Source organism: Uloborus diversus, chromosome 5 (genome assembly GCF_026930045.1).
Source record: "Uloborus diversus isolate 005 chromosome 5, Udiv.v.3.1, whole genome shotgun sequence".
Classification (NCBI taxonomy): Eukaryota; Metazoa; Arthropoda; class Arachnida; order Araneae; family Uloboridae; genus Uloborus; species Uloborus diversus.
The window spans coordinates 183,777,464-183,797,220 of NC_072735.1; the positions used below are offsets into that span (position 1 = coordinate 183,777,464).

Here is a 19,757-nt window from a genome sequence, read left to right on the forward strand (position 1 = left end):
TCTCGAAAACTCATTTCTGCGGATACTGCTGTTTACCTGCACACGTCAGTATTATGAAAGGAATCAAAGTAACAAGCATTGCACTCCAACCTTATCTAGGTCCTTGATGGCCTCAAATTAATTTGCATATAGTTCTATGATTTCATGTGTTCTAATAATGTGTTCAAAATATAGTTATGGATATAGTTGATACAAACCTAACCTGGCAGCATTGTAAAGGCTACGAAGATCATAATCACAGCGTTATGACACTACTAGGTTAGGTCTGTCCCTACCGTATAGCAATATAAAAGTTTGGCGCACAAACTTAATCTATACTTTCACTCAGTAACCAATTTCAGCTATCCTAACCCATCTTCAGTTTCAAGTTCCGATTGTTCTGAATGTATTAGACTCTATACAGTGTGTGGGGGGGGGGGAGTTACCTTATTTCAATGTTCAAAGGGGGAGGGGCATCAAGTCTCAAAGGTATTCAAACCCCTGTTTTAGAATATTGTTTGGTATTTTTGAGAAGGAACAAAACTGTCTATCATTCATTTGACTGGGGAAGGAAACTGATAATGCAAGCAATAACATATTAAATTTAGTTTGCTTCATAAATTTGATAGAAAAAATATTTTTTTATTTATCACCAGAGTTGTGGACTGCTACAAAAAAAAAAAAAACGTAGTTTCTACTAACTACAGCATAGAACTAAGACATGATGAAAATGTGTCCAAAACAAATGCTTTTCTCTTAGGTTTTTTTTTTTTTTTTTTTTTTTGTGATACCAAGAAACATTTTAATCATTACAGATAATATCCATGTTGATATCATTTAAATAATTTGCTTTTGTGCTTGATGTTCTAAATTTTTGTTTAAAAGTGAACTAAATGAATTTATTATAATAAATGGTAAACAAATAAGATTTTTTTTTTTTTTCAAAATAAACTGTTATTTGTCCTATTGTAAATTTAAACTTTAATCATTCATTGCATTTGTTATTAAATAGGCCATTTTATCCCTCCTGCAAAGCTCTGCTACTAATTTAGATTTTAAATATTTGACAGCTCAGTTTATCACTATTCATTATGTATGTTGTAACTAGCTTTTTTTTATTATTTTTTTATTGTGCTGATAGTTCAGTTGGCACTACAGTTTAACCTTCACTAAACTTATTTCTAAACAAAAAAAAAAAAAAATGCTTTGAAAGATATTACCCACTTGTTAATCAACTCTTCCCACAGCTTGACTTCTGTTTGACCTTGATTGCAAATCCACTCTTTGATGTTCCCATGTCTGATTTAAAGGTGAATTTCATCTCTTCATCTTCAAAGGGAATTTCTCCTAAAATTACAAGAATATTTCTTAACTAAAGTTGGAATTTAGAAATGTTACAAGATTAAAAGTACGTAAATTTGCAGATTGTAGAACATATATTTTTCAGACTAAATAGTGATTATTGAAAGTCTAATCCAATACTTATGCTTTATTTTTGCATAAATCATTTAATTACTGTAGTTTGGGTTATTCTAGTTAGTGTCTGGGTTAAATTTCTTTCTGTACTCTGGCTAACATTTTGTTTTATTTTATCTTGTTGAAAAGTTATAAATGTTTTAATTGATATAATCTTTCCATGTTTTTGTAATTATTATTATTATTTATTTATTTTTATTTATTTATTTATTTATTTTTTTTTTTTTTTGTTTTGTTTTCACTTTTTTCTTATCATTTCAGATAGAATTTTTAAAGCATGAAAACGTTACCTATATAATTTTTTTTCTAACGATTTTATTGACATTAATTTTTATTATTTTTAAATTAATCCTATATGAACTTGAATCATGGAATAATTGTTTATTGCTTAAGTTTAGTATTTCTTGACAATTTCTAATTTACTTGATTTCAGTTTCAATTTAATTCATGTTATTCAAACTGATAATATCTTTTGTACTTTATTCCATTTTAACCGTGTATGTGTGTGTGTTTTAAATATTTAAGATTTTTGCACAGTAACACATTAACTACTGTATAGACGTGTCGCCAATCCAACTGGTCACCAAACCCAATTTGTATCTTATCTTGAAAGTCCAACTATTTGCCTATTCTTTATTGCTATTTATTTTTTAAATATATCAGTTCAAATTAATTTATTTTCTTTGATATAATCAAAAATAATCAAGACAAACACTCACTTGTAAAACCAGTGGGTAATTGTCCACACAAAGTCTTGTGCCCTATGTCTAATTGGTCAAAGCTGCAGTCAGGTCCTTTTTCTATATCAAAGTGTACGAACTTGAGCTCCATGGCACATACATCTGGTGATGCTTTGTACACTGTGTACACACAGTGCGCTTCATTGGGATAGTCGTCAGGAAACATTGGACTTTTCATGCTAAATTCTGGCCCCTTGTATGTACCTCCACATTCATCGTAGTCCCCACTAGGAGTATCTGCCAAAAGAGATGTATTTTGCAACGAAGTATTGTCTCTGAGTCACTAAACAAGAAAATAATTTCAAATCACTTGTGCTAAGATATTTCTCAGTAAGGGGCAGGCGAGGTGAATGCAATTGTTGGTGAAATAATTGCACATTATTAAATCCACCATTGACCAAATCCACTGAACATTCTATCGGTTTCAGTAGCCGCGTTTACACTTACAGTTTCGACCCCTCAAATAACCTGCAATTCACCGCTTTCCAGTTATTTACTGGTGAAGTGTGGATTTTTTTCCCTCTTGCTTCCTTTTGGAGTAAATGCAGAGTTTTTACCCAGAATTTATTTTGCGAAACAAGTTCGTCTACTTGCTGTGTATAGCCGCTAAGAATGTTGGGTAAAAACCACTTTCTCTGTTACAATGGACAACCACTTTTTACATGTAAACTGCGAATTTTCAACCTTTTTTTTCCCGAGCCGGAGCGGGGAATTACAAGGTACAAAAGTGTGTTGTGAATGAGGCTAATGTTATAAATGGTTTTTTCTTAAGTTGTTGATTGAAAAAATATTTACCGGTGTCATTGTATCCACAATCTGCCATTTGTCGAACTGTAATAGAAAATCCAGGTCTTTGTGTTGATGCATCAGAGTAGAAAATAATTGGAATCTCTCCAGTTACAAATGGAATACTTTCTAGAAAGAAATGACAAACAAAACAACATTTAACTATTATATAACTCCAGAAAAATTTATTCGATCTATTATTACCCCTTATAAACATTATATCAGAAACTTTTTGTATTCTACTTACCGTATATACTCACGTATAAGTCGAGAAATTTAGTACAAAAAATGTGATTAAAAGTTGGAATTGACTTATAGACGGGGCAAAGCTTCCGAAAAATTTCAAAAACAATTCTTGCAAAAAAAAAACGTAAACATGAAAATTTTTTCGCTTTTAGACCAGTCTTTTAAAGGAAATGATATAGAAAAAAATACTTACACATTCTGCTATAATTTTACATGGTCTGACTGGGAAATAAAGACTAAATAGTTACAGTAAACACCAGACTACTTGAAAAGTGCGGGAATTGAAATATTCGTGAATTTTTCCCGATAGTCGTGAACATGCTCATCTTTTGAAAAATAATATAATATGGCTACAGCATAGAATTTTATAGATATTTATTCAAAATAAAAGCAACAAGTAACAAAAATAGTAACAGCGAAATCGAACCCTTTACAAAAATCGCGATCACAGAAGTGCACTTTTTGAGCAAAAGAATAATAATCGGACATTTCTTAACACAAAAATGTTCATTACATTTCCGTTTCCTCCTTGTTATAACTTTTGCATTCAAAATTAGTGGCAAAACTTAACTGATTTTCTCCAGAAAGTAGGGGCTCAACTTATACAGGTTTTCGATTTTTTCCCCGATTTTCCTTCTAAAAGTAGGGGAGTCAACTTATACGTGAGATCGACTTATAGGCAAGTATATACGGCATTCCCAGTTCAACCCCGCTTTTGAAGTTGCTATCTCCTGGATGTCAGTAGAATTCATGACGTCAGGGACAAATGCAGGGTGTTTGAAAAGTTCTTGTCACATCTTAAAAGATCATAGAAAATCAACATTTGGTTTGCGCCATAGTACTTAACGGGTTCGAGAATATTTTTATGACATTGTAAAGAAAAAAAAACGTGTTGCCACAGTAAGAAAAACACGTCATGTGATATGTTTGATCATTCTTATAAACAAAAAGCATTCAATATGTGAGCTGTATGTTGCTCAAAGGTCGAACAACATCTAAACGGTGCTCAAGTGCATCCCATGTCCAGAAACAGCACATATGGATTTTTGTTATGAAAGGTATTGCTTTCTGCTTAGTAAAGTGATTAAGCAACTCCCATGACGTTTATTTTTCTTCCTGTGGCAAAACAGTGATTACCTGTAACACAGGGTTTTTTTTTTACTATGTCATAAAAAAATTCTTGAACCTGTGAAGTATTATGGCGCAAACCGCACATTTCTACGACATTTTTTTGCATTTCTGTGAATTTTTAAAATGTGTCGAGGGTTTTTCGGACATCCTGTAATTTTTTTTCTGCCTCCTGTACTACATATACAAACAATAAGCGATGTAAATTGATTTTATGTTCAACTTTCAGTAATTTTGCTTTTCTTTTTCCTGTGCACTATTTAAACATAAAGTAAAGAAACGCATTAGTACTTACGTTATGACTGAAATATAAGCCACTACCTTAAAACTGAGCATTGCTTAGGAATTTTTAATGCCTCACTTCTTTTATACAATTAAACCTCTCTACTGCTTATAACTCTGATTCATTAGATTATTTCGATTCAAGGTACATATAACAAAAATAAATAAATAAAATGCAAGTTTTTCTGGATTTCAAAATTTTCTCAGTGTACTTTTCCGCTATAGGTACGTCACGGCACTTCATTTGTGTTTGTCATTTTAGTCACATTAGTGGGTATTTTACATTCTATCTGCCATATAACCACTTCATATGTTTCCTTTTCAGTTAAGTTTTATTAAAAACCTCAACCTCTTTTTCCACAAACCTTCAATATAAAATGTCAACAATGTGTACTCACCAACATGTTCTTTGGGCAGTTGGCCACACAGTCTATATCCCCTAGGCAACTCGAGTCCGTCTGCTATACAACGAGGCCCTCCTTTGATTGCGCTGTCTTTGTCATCTTCCAAATCGAATGTCAAGACACGCAATTCGATTCTGCAATACTCCGGAGATGCTCTTCGAACGAAATATTCACAGTTCGCATTAGGAGGATAGTCTTCCGGGAATGAGGGACTTTCTATCAGGAATGAGTGTGTGGAATACTCTCCTCCGCACTGATATCCCTGAGCTGTTTGGGATAGAACATTGTTTTTGAGAGTTAGAGAGGATGGGATGCAATAATAAGTTGAATGTTTTTAAAAGTTGTAGAATTCAGTGATACGATGGCTTAAGTGGTCAAGTTCTAATCATTTTGAACATTGAGCTAACTTGAAGTAAAGAAAGATTGTACTTCGCATTATTTAAATAGGTTTCCAATGTTTGATCAATTGTTCAGAGGTACTGTGCACTTTTGAAAAACTGTCTAGATCAAGGCCAGAGTCAGAAACAATTTTCTGGGAGAATTAATACTTGTAATTTTTTATCTTCAAAAATTTCTTTAAGCTATTTTACGTCATGTGCTTATTGTATGTAGAAAAGCTTATGCATTATTACTAAAATTTGCATTGCATTTACTATAAAAACATGCCATGCCGTGTTAAAATTTTTAAAGCTTCGGATTTATGTCGTGTTGACAAATGTTTGCGGCATGTTTTAAAAATCACTTTTGCCCATCTTTGTTATGAAATATCAATATATGACATATATTTAGTACTAAATAAAAAAATTTGTAATTAGCTCAGTTAACAAAAATAGTCCTGCACGTTGCAACTCATATATTTCATAAAATTTTAAAGGGTAATAAAAAAGTTTTTTGCGAAAGAAATCACGCATACTTTTGATCAACGAAATTTTGCCCATCACCCTTTTAAGTTATTATTTTTAACGAAATATTTGAGCCTGTCAAGTGTGGCGCAAAATGTCCATTTTTCCGTAGAATGGCTCAATAACGATGCAAATTATGAAAAAGGACAGAGAACAACCAATATTTTGATTTTTAAACATAAATGTAAATGTAGTGTTAAATTTCTGGGGGTGTTGATCCTCTGAAAACCCCCTCTGGTTGCATATGGCCTTGCACTAATATGTTGAACAATTTTAAAAGGATATTGGTATCAGGTAGAATTATTGAATTTTGCCTTATTTTACCATTGATGCCATTCTTTACCTCCACTTTATTTGTACTTTAAAATTAGGAATTGTAACTCAATTTCAAATGTGGAGAAACCCCACTATATAGTTCTCTAATCCTAATCATCCGTCTCAGCTCATAAAGCAATGTAGTCATTTAATCAGGATAACAACCAAGAAGATGGTTGGATCAAACCCATCCACTTCAGCCCTTTGCTTCAGACAGTGGTGCCATCCCTAGTATTTTAATCTATGTCACAAAGGTAAGGATCATTCAATGAGTGTCTGGGAGTCGATGGCAATGAGACAAATGGTAAACTGGCTAAAGGGGCAAGGGATTTACACAATAATACCAAAAACCTGGTTACATTAGAGGATGCAAATGCCATTGCCCTATAACGCCCCATAGAGAAAACCCAAAATGGATCAACAAATATGCAAGACTAGATGCAAACATTGAGATCACAAAGAAAATTACCAGATTGAGAACAAGCCTTTGGTGGCACGAAAATAAATGCAGATGATGCCAGGATTTATGTCTGGTAGAAATTGTCCTGGTGAAGTACTTTCTCCAGGTCATATTTTCAACTGCCCAGCAACACTGACACTTATCCAGAACATCGGAGCATATCCATTTTATGGCAAACTTTACACAGGAAATGCTGGAGCCAGCTGTACTATTTTTTCTGTTGACCAAAGCCGACGAATCCCTTTGACTCCTTGCTGGACACGACACCAACTAACCACCAAGATAAGGATTGTTGTGAACTATACTCTACTTCCAGGAAAACGTTCGAGCTGCACCATTGCATGAAATATACATCCATTGTAAATGTAATGTGTGCCTGCCTTGTCTAGTGGTCAGAGGAGTCTGACTGTGAAGGGGAGGTCCCGGGTTTGAATCTCGGTTCGTGCATGGATGAACTTTCTTCATCCTGTCCTTGTCCTTTCTTTGGGTGAATGTGTTGTGCTGTGAATGGTTGCTTACCCTAACGGGTTCTTATGACGTGTGTACTGTAGAAGTTGAACTTCACACCAAATTACGGCATAGTTGGAAAAGTGAAGGCGGTTGAATTTAGCATTGAGTATTGATGATTTGAAACAACTTACCTGCTTTCTTAGTGTCTGCACAGTCTTCAACTTGGCTGACTAGGATAGAGAAACCAGACCGCTCATTTTGCCCATCTGCTCTGAATTTGACTATGAACGATTCTTCGGTAAAAGTCACCATTCCTAAATGGATCAAGATTGACAAAATACATTATGACCTCGTTCAGACGTTAAATTCAAAATGTTTATTTTTATTTGATTAATCATGTCTACATTTGGCGCTTAGTGTCAAAACAAGAACCAGCTCATTGCGTTTTTTAAAAATTTATAAAATAGATAAAAGACGTTTTTTCAGAGAAGTTCATTTTCTTTTGAACAACCTTTGATATACGATTTCATTTGTGTCTTTTACTTGACCTTGTTGCCTAATATATACTGATAAAAATAGTTTGGATTGAGCTGACTTTGAAGTACAGTACAACCATATTTATCATCATATGGACTAACTGGGACCAAAGGCAATCCGGATAATAAGGGTAATAAGCAAATCGCATTCTTAAATAAGCACACTTATCTTTTATTCAGCAAAAGAACAATACTTAGTAGCAGAACTACATAGTAGCGTTTTTGCAAATACTCCATCATTTATAGTTCAGCTGTAGTGGTGACTCCATCCAAAGTACGCCCATGGGCGTCGCGGCCGGGGGGGGTCCAAGGGGTCCGGACCCCCCCAATATTTGAGGACCGGACCCCCTCAATATTTGAAAATCGGACCCCCTCGATAATTGTCAAGATGAAATTCATTATTTTGGGGAAATTATTTTTGCTTTGAAGACTTTAAACAGTTGCATAATACATAATTTACCATGTTTAATTCATATCAAATAAACCGAAATGAACATCGAAAAAAAGAGAACTAAATAAAAACAAAATAGGTGATGTGTATAGTGAACGGAAAGTCGGAAAGTGAACTCCAATGACAAACCATTGCTCTGCTCTCTGCGCACACGAGCTTCAGTGGAGGATGCTAGAAAGGGGACACCTTCTCCCGAGTGCAATGTCAGCCATCCATAGTCGTGTCGCCGGCCTCCCCAGCTTGAAAGCAGGGCTGCGGAGTCGGAAGGAAAATGACCGACTCCGACTCCTGGATTTTTTAAACGCCCGACTCCGACTCCAGATTTTTTTATTTTTATTTTATTGTATTTTTTCAATTCCCTCTCCCCCTTCAGGAAGGGGGAAAAACCACAAACAGAGATTGAAATATTAATTCTTTTCCATGAAAATTTCGCATTTTGTATTTTATTGTAAACGTAAGATGCATACAACGACAGAAATTCAATTAGAAAATCAAATTTTCCAATAGTTACGAGTTCAAAGTGAGATGACTTAAAAATACCATTTTTTTCTTTTTCAATAATTTAAAAGGATTACTTGTAATTTGCCCCCTTTTAATGTTTAACAAATACATATTGATAAAATCGTGTGCTTTCAAATTTTGAAAGTTGCAACTTGAAAGAAAAAAAGCTTTTTTCTAAGTTCTTGAGAAGGGATGGTTTGCCCCGGGTGACACCCATCTGGTAGGTGACACCCAAAGTTAATTTCAGAGTTTGTAAAAAATATAAATATTTTAATTCTGAAAATTTTCTTGAACATATTTTAAATTATATTTAACTTTTCAATTTCAACGAAAGTAAGGCACATATACGTCAGGAGCAAATTTTGCACAAAATGCGGCGGTATACAAATTTGTACGAATAGCTTTTGCTATACCTATATTTCTTCTTTGCTAAATTTTTAATTTAAATTTTATAGTCTGCTTTATAATTAACCTTAATATGAAGATTTCAAGATTAACTGCAATTATTGAGAGTTGTAACCAAGAAATCATTTACACTTATTTTGTTCCATACTTTTTATGGAGAATTAAGCATATAGAAATGGTCTTGACAAAAGAAAAAAAATTCATCGGCTCTTTTAGATTCGTGCTTTCATGCCAGAACTTATTTGCAAATTTGCCGAACACTCTCAAAAGTTTCCACCCGAGCTACGGGCCTCGACTTACTAAATTGTTACTTTCCTTTAACTATTTTATAACTGAGATTGAACAAAACACTATATTTCTACTTTTATTTGAAAGTGATTACTTGAAAATGTTAGGCAACAAAACCGTTTGCTGACAGTTGCTATTTGTTAAGTTAAAAAGCAAGCAAACTAGGGGACGGTTACAGAAAGTTCGGAAAGCACTTAAGTTAGCTGATTGCCATAATCGCAGTTATTTTCTCATTAGTAGCTTTTTATACGTGTAATCGAACCAATTGCTAGTCAGTTTTTAAAAAATGCAAGGAGAGTCAGTGAAAATGAAAGTAAAAAAGAAGGTCGGAATCGGAATGTTTTCTAATGACTCCGACTCCTTTGCCCCAAAATCAGTTCGACTCCGACTCCACAGCCCTGCTTGAAAGTCATTCCAGCATATTTGTTGCTATTTAGGGGGAAACAACGGGACAACTTTAAGATACTGAAACTAGATGGACAACTCCCCCCCCCCCCCCTTTCTACGACTCAACAGAAGTCGGACGGGGATCTGAGTTTCTGCCCCTTTCTTTCTTATCTCGTTTCTCGGCGCTTCCAGGTTTCTGTTTCAAGTTTTGCAGTGTTTGTTTCTCCGATTCGATTCAATTTAAGGCGACCCCGACGTTACCCAAACAAAATGAGACACCTGACCTCTTTGGCGGTTTTTTGCAGCTGGCAACAACACCCTGGCCAAAGGATGCTCAAAAATTTAGAAAACCACTTAGCTGGTCAAAGGTTAAGTTTGGGGTAGAAAGGGAAAGGACGTGTCATGTGTTTGTCATTATTCAACACGTGGCTTCAAAGTACCTTACCAAAGCGCGGTTTCTCAAATGTGTTTGCGGCATCTCAAATTTGACCAAAAAAGCGTTACGTTACAGAAAAAAAAGAGGAGAAGTCTAAAAATGAACGTGCAATTTCAAAAGCAAATCGTAAGTCAGCATAACGATGGATACTGTGATGTCACTTCCGATAGACCAACGAAAAAAGAAGCGCAAGATGACCAGAAAAAAAAAAAAAAAAAAAAAACAGAAATAAAAGGAGCTTCCCTATTGGGGAACGTTCCGACAAAAACAAAAATAATTTCATATTGTCTTTTAGTCTCCTTGAGAGTAAGTGACCTGAAGAGCGCTCCATTTTTGGTAAAAATACTTTTTTTACATATTCGATTATGGCTATGGATAGGTGACTTGAAACGGGAAAATGTAGCAAACCTTCTACGTCAAATGAATCTGAGTAATTTTTAACTACTGAATCATCAACAACATCCACGGAACCATTTTTAAAAAGTCAAAAGACCGTGATAGGTAAGTACCATTCTGTTTAGTGTATCATGCAGGGATTCCCCGATTTTATACTATTCAGATTAGGTTATTTCTCGATTTTCTGAATGAAATTCCTAATTACCCATATCACTACTACCCACATCACTATCTAATAAGAATCTCCTTTTAATGCAATATTTCACAAAAAACTTCGAAATTTGAAGACTCGTCAGAATTTTCTGGGAAAGGAAAGTTTATGAAAGTTCACAGTGACCTCCTATCGAGTAGCCCCTGAATGCCTGTTAATCAGGTATGCTTTACAGTCAATATTTTGACATTATGAGTCCTATCCGAGCTAATGCGTTCAACTATCTCTCTCTCTCTCTCTTTTTTTTTTTTTTTTTTTGAAATCTTTCATCTTTTATAAATTTTAATATAATAAATAATACTCCTTTTAGTTATTAAAGCTTAACAGAAAATTATTCATTAATAATCCTGCTTTATTGAACAAATTTTATTGAAATAACCATTTTAAAACTTATTGTCACGTGTCAGAAAAAAGCAGTTCATTTCTCTATCTCTTTCCCATCGTCCGCTGATCAGAATTCAATTATGCACCAAATGCTGTTTATTCTCTGTGTAGGCCAGTACTTTTCAATCTGTGGGGTGTGCCTCTCAAGGCAGGCCTGTCACTTAAAGAGGATCAGGAGGGGCACTTTCCCCGCTGACTTTGAGAAATCAAAAATTAAGATATATACGAGTACATGGGCATGGCTATTGCTGTTTTTTGGTTGCTTATGCATTGAGTGTATGAAGGATTCAACAAAAAAGCAAAATTTTGGTGCATTTGTTACAAAAAACCTGAAAAAACTAAGAAAATACTTTAAAAGGTTGCATTATTAAAATATGATATTATGAGAGCTTAATTATTTGTCTTATTTTATTTTTGTATTTGTGTTTTTCGTAGGTTCGTGAATGTCATAAGGGTGAATTATATACTTTAATTTTTTAATTAAAAAACATCAAACTCTTTCGAATCCAACTTGTGCCAAGAACTTAGAACTGCAGGGTTTATCACTATGTAATATAAAATTTAATTATACAGTTGTCGCGGCTTATATATGAGTCACAATTTGTTCTAAACAGCTTTGATTCCATAAAGCGGCTGATTCAATGAAGCTAGATTTCGTTTTTGATGATTTCATCCATTAAGAACGGTTAATTCAATTGTCCACTGTTTCAAAATGTTGAAAATTTGGTGTGGCTGCTCTTCGTGTGCCGCCCTTCGTCGTGTAAAGCTGAAAGAAGCTTCATTGCGCTGAGAAAGCTGAAATTGTATCTAAGGTCGACTATGACACAAAAGCGGTTGATTCATGTTGTTTTATGTTACGTTCACAAAAACATCTTGGACGAAATTGATCACAAAAAAATAGCACGGATATTCGTATTCCATGTGCAGTCTAGAAAAAATGTATCTGTTGGTATTTAATTTTTTTTCTTATTGTGTAATTATGTAAATCAAGATGTAAACCTTTGAAAGTATTGTATCAAATGTAAATCCAATTCTATTTGATGTCAAGCTTTTGTCTCATATATATATATATATATATATATATATATATATATATATATATATATATATATATATATATATATATATATATATATATAAACGAATTTTTCTTAATGCAACTTGAAAATGACAAAGTCAAAATGGTCCCCATCCCCCCCAATAAATTTCAGCTGACGATGCCAATGAGTACGCCATATTGTTTGTTAAATTGGTACTACACTTTATTGTACGTTCTATGCAGAAGTTGTATGTTAATCAGTACCTAATATTCGACGTATTTATAGTTTCGTTCTTGCAATCATAATTTAAATTTATTATTAAAGTAAATATAATTTTTTAACTCTACAAATTTCATCCAGATAAACCTTTGATCTGGAGAAACGGGAGCCGAAAAAACGAGATTCTATAGTAAATCGGACAATCTGTTTTTCTTTTCTCATTTTTCATCCGTATACCAATTAAATTCATGTGATATCACAATTTTATACCAAGTTCTAGACCGTAAAAAAAAAAAAAAAAAAAAAAAATTCCTATATTAATATTGTTGATAAGTTTTCATAGTACTCATTTAGCAGAAGTAAGAATTGAATTGGTTTTGATGCAAAACCGGTTTTGGACCTGATTGAGGTGGATTCATTGGCGTATCGACCAAGAAGTATCCAATTCAAATTATGAAACAAGCAAGAGTTTTTTAAATACATGACTTGCGTTGGTTTTGATACAAAAACAAAAACGCTGAACCGATCTATATGAAGTGAGCAATGTGGAGTAGAGGAACAACAAGCACTTACTGACTGTCCTGGCCGGTATGATGCCACATAATCTTTCTTCTCCGAGCTGCAAATAATCTTTCTTGCAGTTGGGCTCCTCTTCCAGGTCAAAGGCCAAGATGACCAGCTGTAGGCCGCAGACGTATCGGTTGGCGCGGTGGATTTCATAGCGGCATTCCGATTTGGACTGATACTTTTCAGGGTGGGACGGACTTTGCAAAACGAACAGTTCGCTGGAAAAGGATTGTCCACACGTTGAATCTGGGGGAAAAAATTAAAGCAACATTACAGCTTGACCACCGGCGAACATCCGTTTTATGTGCGGAATTGAGAGCATCTATTAGTTTGTAGAGATGCGTTTGCAGAGCCCTAGGCCAAACATTATTTTCATAGCAATTTTGTCGAACCTTATAAACACAAACATTCACGGAGAATTTCAGAAGGGTGTTGAGGTGCTCAGTCAATCTTTCTAAATATTGGTTGGGGTGCAGAGCATCCCACACCTTAAACACATAGAAGAAAAGGTACGTAAACAAATGAGAGAACCAATTTTCTATTATTTCGTTAAATAATTGATTAGACCAATTTTAGTTGTTTTAGGCCCACAAAACTCGGGTGCCTGTAGTTTGGTAATACGATGATCAGGCTCTGTACGTTCGTCTTTAATGATGTGTGTTAGCCTCTAAGTTAAGCATAGTCACATTAAATTAACGAAAGATGCGAATATCCCCCCTCTCCCTCTCATTTAGATAGGATCACCGTTTCCATGGCAAACGTGTATATATGAAGCATTTAGCACTAAAAAAATTCCGAAACGTCACTGATTTTTTCCTGGTAACGTTCTTGGATTTCACGGGTTGACACAAGTTTCCTCTAAAAACCAGTATTTTTGCGAAAAAGTTTCCCGAATGGCTAGAAGTTCCATTAACGCCTATTTTACACTGTGAAAAAAATTTTAACTACTAGTGTAAAAATAGATTTGGCTTCCTTATTTGGTGTTTCACCTTTAGCTTAGAAACGGGCCTTCTGCTTAAACTGAACCCTACCAAACAAGGGCGCAATGCAGTCTGGATATAGTATCATTGCTGGAACTGCTTTCAGTTCCGTCTTAGCTCTGGTCATACTTGCTTTGTGAACTTTCCTAGTAAATCAGGATGTTGCTAAGCTATTACATACTATAAACATATATAAATTTTCATTGAGGATTCCTAAGTTTTTATTTATTTATTTCAAATGGCAGAGAACTTGACGAATTAAAATACGAACAGAATTAAAACGAGGTACAAGGGGTGAAAAAAAGTCATTGTCTCATTCGGCTTCTTGCCTCCCCGTACTGTTCTACCAAGGAGCTCGCTTGGAGTGTTCTGCAGTGGATAATGGGGGGGGGGGGGTGCCCAGCCCATTCATGAAGGTGAGATCTCTGTAAAGGGTACAGTTTGGAGTCGCATATACACCAATTTTAAAGAGATGTCCAGCCAGGCAGTCATGTTGTACAAAGTCTAAACATGGCAAAACCGCCTCACGGCGGGGCCATTCGGGTATCTTTGATCTGTCCAGCACTTTCCAATGTTTGGAGCTGGTTCTAGTCTTCAGTTCCTCCTGATGCTGAGAGGAAGAAGACTTTCGGATGAGTCTTTTCATGGTGCGGAATGGGACGCTGCTGCGTGATATTTGCGATACGGCTGAACCCGTCTTTGCTGGTGTGTTGGCATGTTCGTTGCCACTTAAGCCACAGTGGCCTGGGATCCACCGGAGAACGATAATCTTATTATTTAGTTCCAACTTTTTGATGGTGAGTTGTATATCCAATATGTCCCAGGAGATTGGGTTGAAAATTGAGCAAATGCTCTGAATAGCAGATCTTGAGTCTGAGAGGATAACGGCGTTATGAAACTTGTTGTAGTGGATGGTTAATTGTTTCAGCGCTACACGTATGGCCGAGACCTCTCCATTGAAGGCTGTACGGAAATTTCTTATTGGAGAGTAAAAGCTGAACAAATCACAAAAGATCCCTGCACCAGCATTAGGTTATTCTTTAGAAAACGAGCCATCGGTATATACTCTTAGCCAGTCAGCTTCGGAGTACAGATTATTTAAAGTCTCTAGAGCAAGAAGGCGGAGAACTTCAGAAACTGTTTCGTATTTAAGAACTGAAGTTTGAAAATTCAATCTGACTCTTATTTCATGAATTACTAAGAGGTTATATGGTTTCAAAGCCTTATCAACGATATTAGGGAGATGGTGGGTACCTTCGCAAGCAAGAACTCTCTGGACAAAGCCATTTTGGGTTTTAAGATCGAGGTAGGTTCTGGTAGTTTCTCCAAAAAGTGCCATCAATATGCAATAATTTTTCATTCAGAATGGTAGATTTATCTTCGAAAAGTCTTCAGTGGTTTAATATTTGTAAGGAGCAGCATATTGAATCAATAGGCATGTACTTAACCACACAAGTTGAAATCAAGCAAGCCTAAGTGCTTGATTTCGAATGATCTCCAGCTTTTCCATTAAACTTTTCGTCATAGTTATTAGTGATGCGCAACAGGATTCCTAAGTTATTCCAGAAAGATGACTGCCTTTGATTCGGAAGGTTTCCGAGTTCTTCAGAAAGATTCCAAAGTCATTTTCAGGACGGTTACTGACTTTTAGCGGGAATTTTTCCTGTTTTTTTGGCAGATATGATACCGGTAGAAATTTGGCACATTAGCTGCCCATTATTTTCCAGAAACACTTCGAATTTTTTTCACAATGAGAGCTAAAGTCCATGAAGTCAATTTCGACTCCGTTCGTTCATAGATAAGGCATTTTGAGCTAAAATGAATCAAGTCAAAATTGATTTGATCCTAGCTCTGACCCATCTTTACTAATAATAAAGCTGAAAGTCTCTCTGTCTGGATATCTGAATCTGTGTGACGCGCATATCGCCTAGACCGTTCAGCCGATTTTCATGAAATTTGGCACAAAGTTAGTAGTATTGGGGTGTGCACCTCGGAGCGATTTTTCGAAAATTCGATTTTGTTCTTTTACTATTTCAATTTTAAGAACATTTTCCGGAGCAGAATTATCATAAGATGGACGAGTAAATTACGAAATCATCATGACGTGGAATGGGAGAGCGAATGAACAAAGCCAATTGGCGAGAAATTCGTCATCCATAATTTGTAAATATACAGGCGAACCAAATGACCTTTTAAATTTCTACTACGGGCAAAGCCGTGCGGGTACCGCTAGTACTTAAATAAAATGAAAAAATAATGAAATATTAAGAGAAACTATGTCATGGACGCAACAATGTTGAAATGCACGTTGAGCATTTATGGGCGACTCTGTTTCGTGAAAGCAATGCCCACATGGAGCTTCCTGTTCAATCAACGCCATTTTGCCCAAAAATAATGTTCTCCTTACAAATATTTCACTAAAACCCTCTTGGTGGAGCACTCACACCATTATTAAAAAATTACTAAAACTGACCTATCCTATGGTACAAAACTTACATCATTGTAATTGACGATAATATTTACTTTGTGATAAACTTTTATAATCAGAGTAAGGCTTTTGGTTTACCTTATATTTATGTGTGTGTACATGTATGCGTGGTTTATGAGAATTTTTAAGTGATTGCCGTGTACAATATTCTTGTTCGAAAAAAATTTATTTATTTTCAGTAATAGTCCATTCGTTTTGCTTCAAACTTACTGCTTACAGGCGGTTTCTCCTCTTCTTTCGGTTTGCACTTCAGCTGTTCTCCTTGAATAAGGAAACCACGATGAGCACTGACGGAATCTGTCCGGAAATACACAGATATCTCGTCCGAATTGAAGAGGAAAGCACCTGATAAAAAGAAAAGTAAATAACATTAACATAACAGTTCATCCCTAAGTTTGAAATAAGTATCTATTAACCGCGTAAAGAGCCATTTTGAAGGCAGAAAACATGTATTGGCTTGATTAGCGAGTTCCGAATCCCAGAAACAGTTGCAGTACTACTTCGGTTAGCGTTTAGCCCTATCTGGAATAACTGAGATCAAAGGCAATCCGGATAACAAGAGTAATAAGCAAAACACATTCTTTAGAAGATTTATCTTTTATTGCATCAAAACACAAAGCTGCAAGTCCAATGTTTCATGTTTCCCAACCGATAACCTTATGAAACCCCACCATTCTTTTTAAATCTACCTGTATTTGAAGGCTGTCTACAAATGATGTCACGCTTTGAGAAGGGAGGGAGGTGGTGAAATTGTGGCAGTGGGGACAGGGGGAGGGAGGGCTTAACAGTAAGTTTGACATCACGCGTTTTTATAATGATATGTTAATGAAAAGTAGCGTAACTTGAAACAATGGGAGGGAGGGGGTAAGATTAAGTGTGACATTTTTTGGCCAAGGAAGGGAGGGGGTTCAAAATGGTGGGAAAAAAGTGTGACATCTTTTACGAACAGCCCCTTGTCATGCGACAAGGAATTATATTACCTCTCAAAGAGACCTTAAATAGTACATATAACCAGGATCTAACTCATTACTGGCGACTAAAAAATACCTTGGCGACTAGTTCTTTCCAAAGACATGTTACCATGGCTGCCCGCCCACGAGGAAGGTTCATGGCGCAGACTGCGCCACTTTTTTTGGGGGGGGGGAGGATTACCTTTAGAGGGTTTATAATCTCATTTGGAGAGGGGGATCCGTATCATTTGAGGTATGCGCCATCGCCGCTGGGGGGGGAAGACCCCCTGATGTTACAATCGTATCAGTGAGTTGATACTTACGCATTTCGTCTTGAGGAAGAGTACCACATATTTTCTTGTTATCGACGCTGAGGTAGTCGAGGAAGCAGTGCTCGCTGTTCTCCAGGTCAAACCGCTTGAAGGTCAGCTTGACCCAGCACACGTCCGGCGCTGACTTTCGTATGAGGTATCGGCAGTGCAGTCCGGTCGGATACGGGTGCGGAAAGTTGGGGCTCGTCAACTCGAACTTCTCTTGCTGTATCGCTAAATCGCAGTTGATGGGAGGAGAGACCTGAAAAGAGGGTTAGTTAAAAAAACATCTGTTGGAAGAAGTGGTTTACGGTGCTATGCAGTAGTGAGAACGATCCTTAAAAGTTTGAACAGTCTCATTAAAAAATGAACGAACAGGCAAAGACATGAGAAATTGAATGTCAGAAAAATATACGCATCGTCGAGTTTGTAGTATCCCGTTTTCTCTAATTTAGTACATAATATACCAGCATTAAAATTCTTTTCCTAAAAAGGTAGATATTCTGGTGCCCACTGCAAACAAACATCGTTTGGGTCGAAAACAAACCTTGAAAGTTTGGAGTTTTCCTGAATTTATCTGATCTAATACGTAAATATCATTTTTCCAGGAATTGTCAAATTTGGCAATGTAAAACACCTCCATTATGGCCATATCATGCCAGAAAAGACAACCAAACAAATACACAGGCTGATCCAAAATGGCGGATGCGTTAGCATTTCTGTATGGTGCTTATAGGGAAAAAAGCTTTAAATTAGCACTGATTTGACACACAAAATGCGAAAAGAGTATTTTTAGAACATCATTGTAACCAAAAAGAAAAATCCAACCGAAGTGCAACCAGCAAAGAAAACCTGTTTCGGGTGGAAGAAAACATAACAACATGTTATGTTGGTTCTAAAAACAAAATTAGAACCTTCTGTGGCTATGCAAAATGCTTACGTACAAACGTCATGGCAAAGTTCGCTAAAATGAACGATACGTTCGTAGAGGCATAAATACACACAGCCGTCATGTAAAATTCTAGTCATAATTTATTTATTGGTGTTTAAAATAGAAATTTTATTGAAAAAAGGTCACTAAATACAGCAAGTTTCAAATATGCAAATAACGCACTGAGAAAAATGCACAAACATGTGGCCGAAGACCCTCCATATACTAATTAGAATGGTTCACCTTAAACTTGTAGTGGTCACAAAGTACATGTTCCCATTGACACTGAAAGTACTAGACCAGGGGCTGTTCGGCTCCTGGTCTGGATCAAAATTAGTGAAAGGTCGAAGATAGTGCTTCTTTTCTTTCATGCGCTATTTCCGCTTAGTCGTACTGTCACCCTAATGGTGCTCGTTAAAAGAAGCCGTACTTTAAATGAGGTAACATGTATACTACTCAGACTCGATTTCCCCAGGAACCAAAATATTAACTACAACACAGTTTGAGGTAATAAAAGAAGAAAATAAAACGCAGCATACGTGTAATGTTCTTCTCAGTGCTGTGGCTTCGAAAACTGGGTAGTCTAGATGGTCGTAATCGAGCGGTGGAGGCGGATAAAACAATGGAATTTCGAGATGCTCTGCTGGAAAAGAAACGCCTTTCTGAGGAAGTTGTTCCATCTTCGGAGGTGGTTGCTGCTGTACCTCCGGTGGCGCACATTCCTCTTGCTCAACTTTGATGGAAAACCCCTTTCGAACGTTTGCCGAATCAGAATGAAATACGAAGACTTTTTGGTACACGTCTTTGAAGTCTATCATCACTGTAAATAACAAAAGCTATAGTTAGGTGGAATTTGGCATCTTCGAATAAAGTTAAAATCGGTATCAATATGCTACTCCGAACAAAAATACGTGTCATGGCTTACATAATATAATAATCATGGCTCTAAATAAGAAATGCATAAAAGACTCTAAGTAAGAAATGCGTGTTTCAAAATATTTCTTACAATCTAAGTAAAAAATAAAAGTTGCAATACCTGTCGTACAAAGCTAAATAAGAAATATAAGTTTCAGTACAGGTCTTACCATCAAGTTACGAAATAAGATAG

At 35.9% G+C, this 19,757-nt stretch overlaps 1 protein-coding gene across 1 annotated transcript in view; it reads right to left on the minus strand.

The window, feature by feature from the left end:
• Positions 1-1,210: 1,210 nt before the first annotated feature.
• LOC129223328 (cubilin-like) overlaps positions 1,211-19,757 on the minus strand; it is a 92,396-nt gene continuing 73,849 nt past the window's right edge. Inside the window, exons 15-23 of the mRNA XM_054857895.1 lie at positions 19,189-19,469; positions 17,731-17,980; positions 16,668-16,802; positions 12,996-13,235; positions 7,360-7,482; positions 5,036-5,308; positions 2,991-3,110; positions 2,175-2,468; positions 1,211-1,326 (exon numbers count right to left, since the gene is read on the minus strand). Of these exons, the coding sequence (XP_054713870.1) occupies positions 1,211-1,326; positions 2,175-2,468; positions 2,991-3,110; positions 5,036-5,308; positions 7,360-7,482; positions 12,996-13,235; positions 16,668-16,802; positions 17,731-17,980; positions 19,189-19,469 (1,832 nt within the window). The remainder of the gene's footprint in view (positions 1,327-2,174; positions 2,469-2,990; positions 3,111-5,035; positions 5,309-7,359; positions 7,483-12,995; positions 13,236-16,667; positions 16,803-17,730; positions 17,981-19,188; positions 19,470-19,757) is intronic.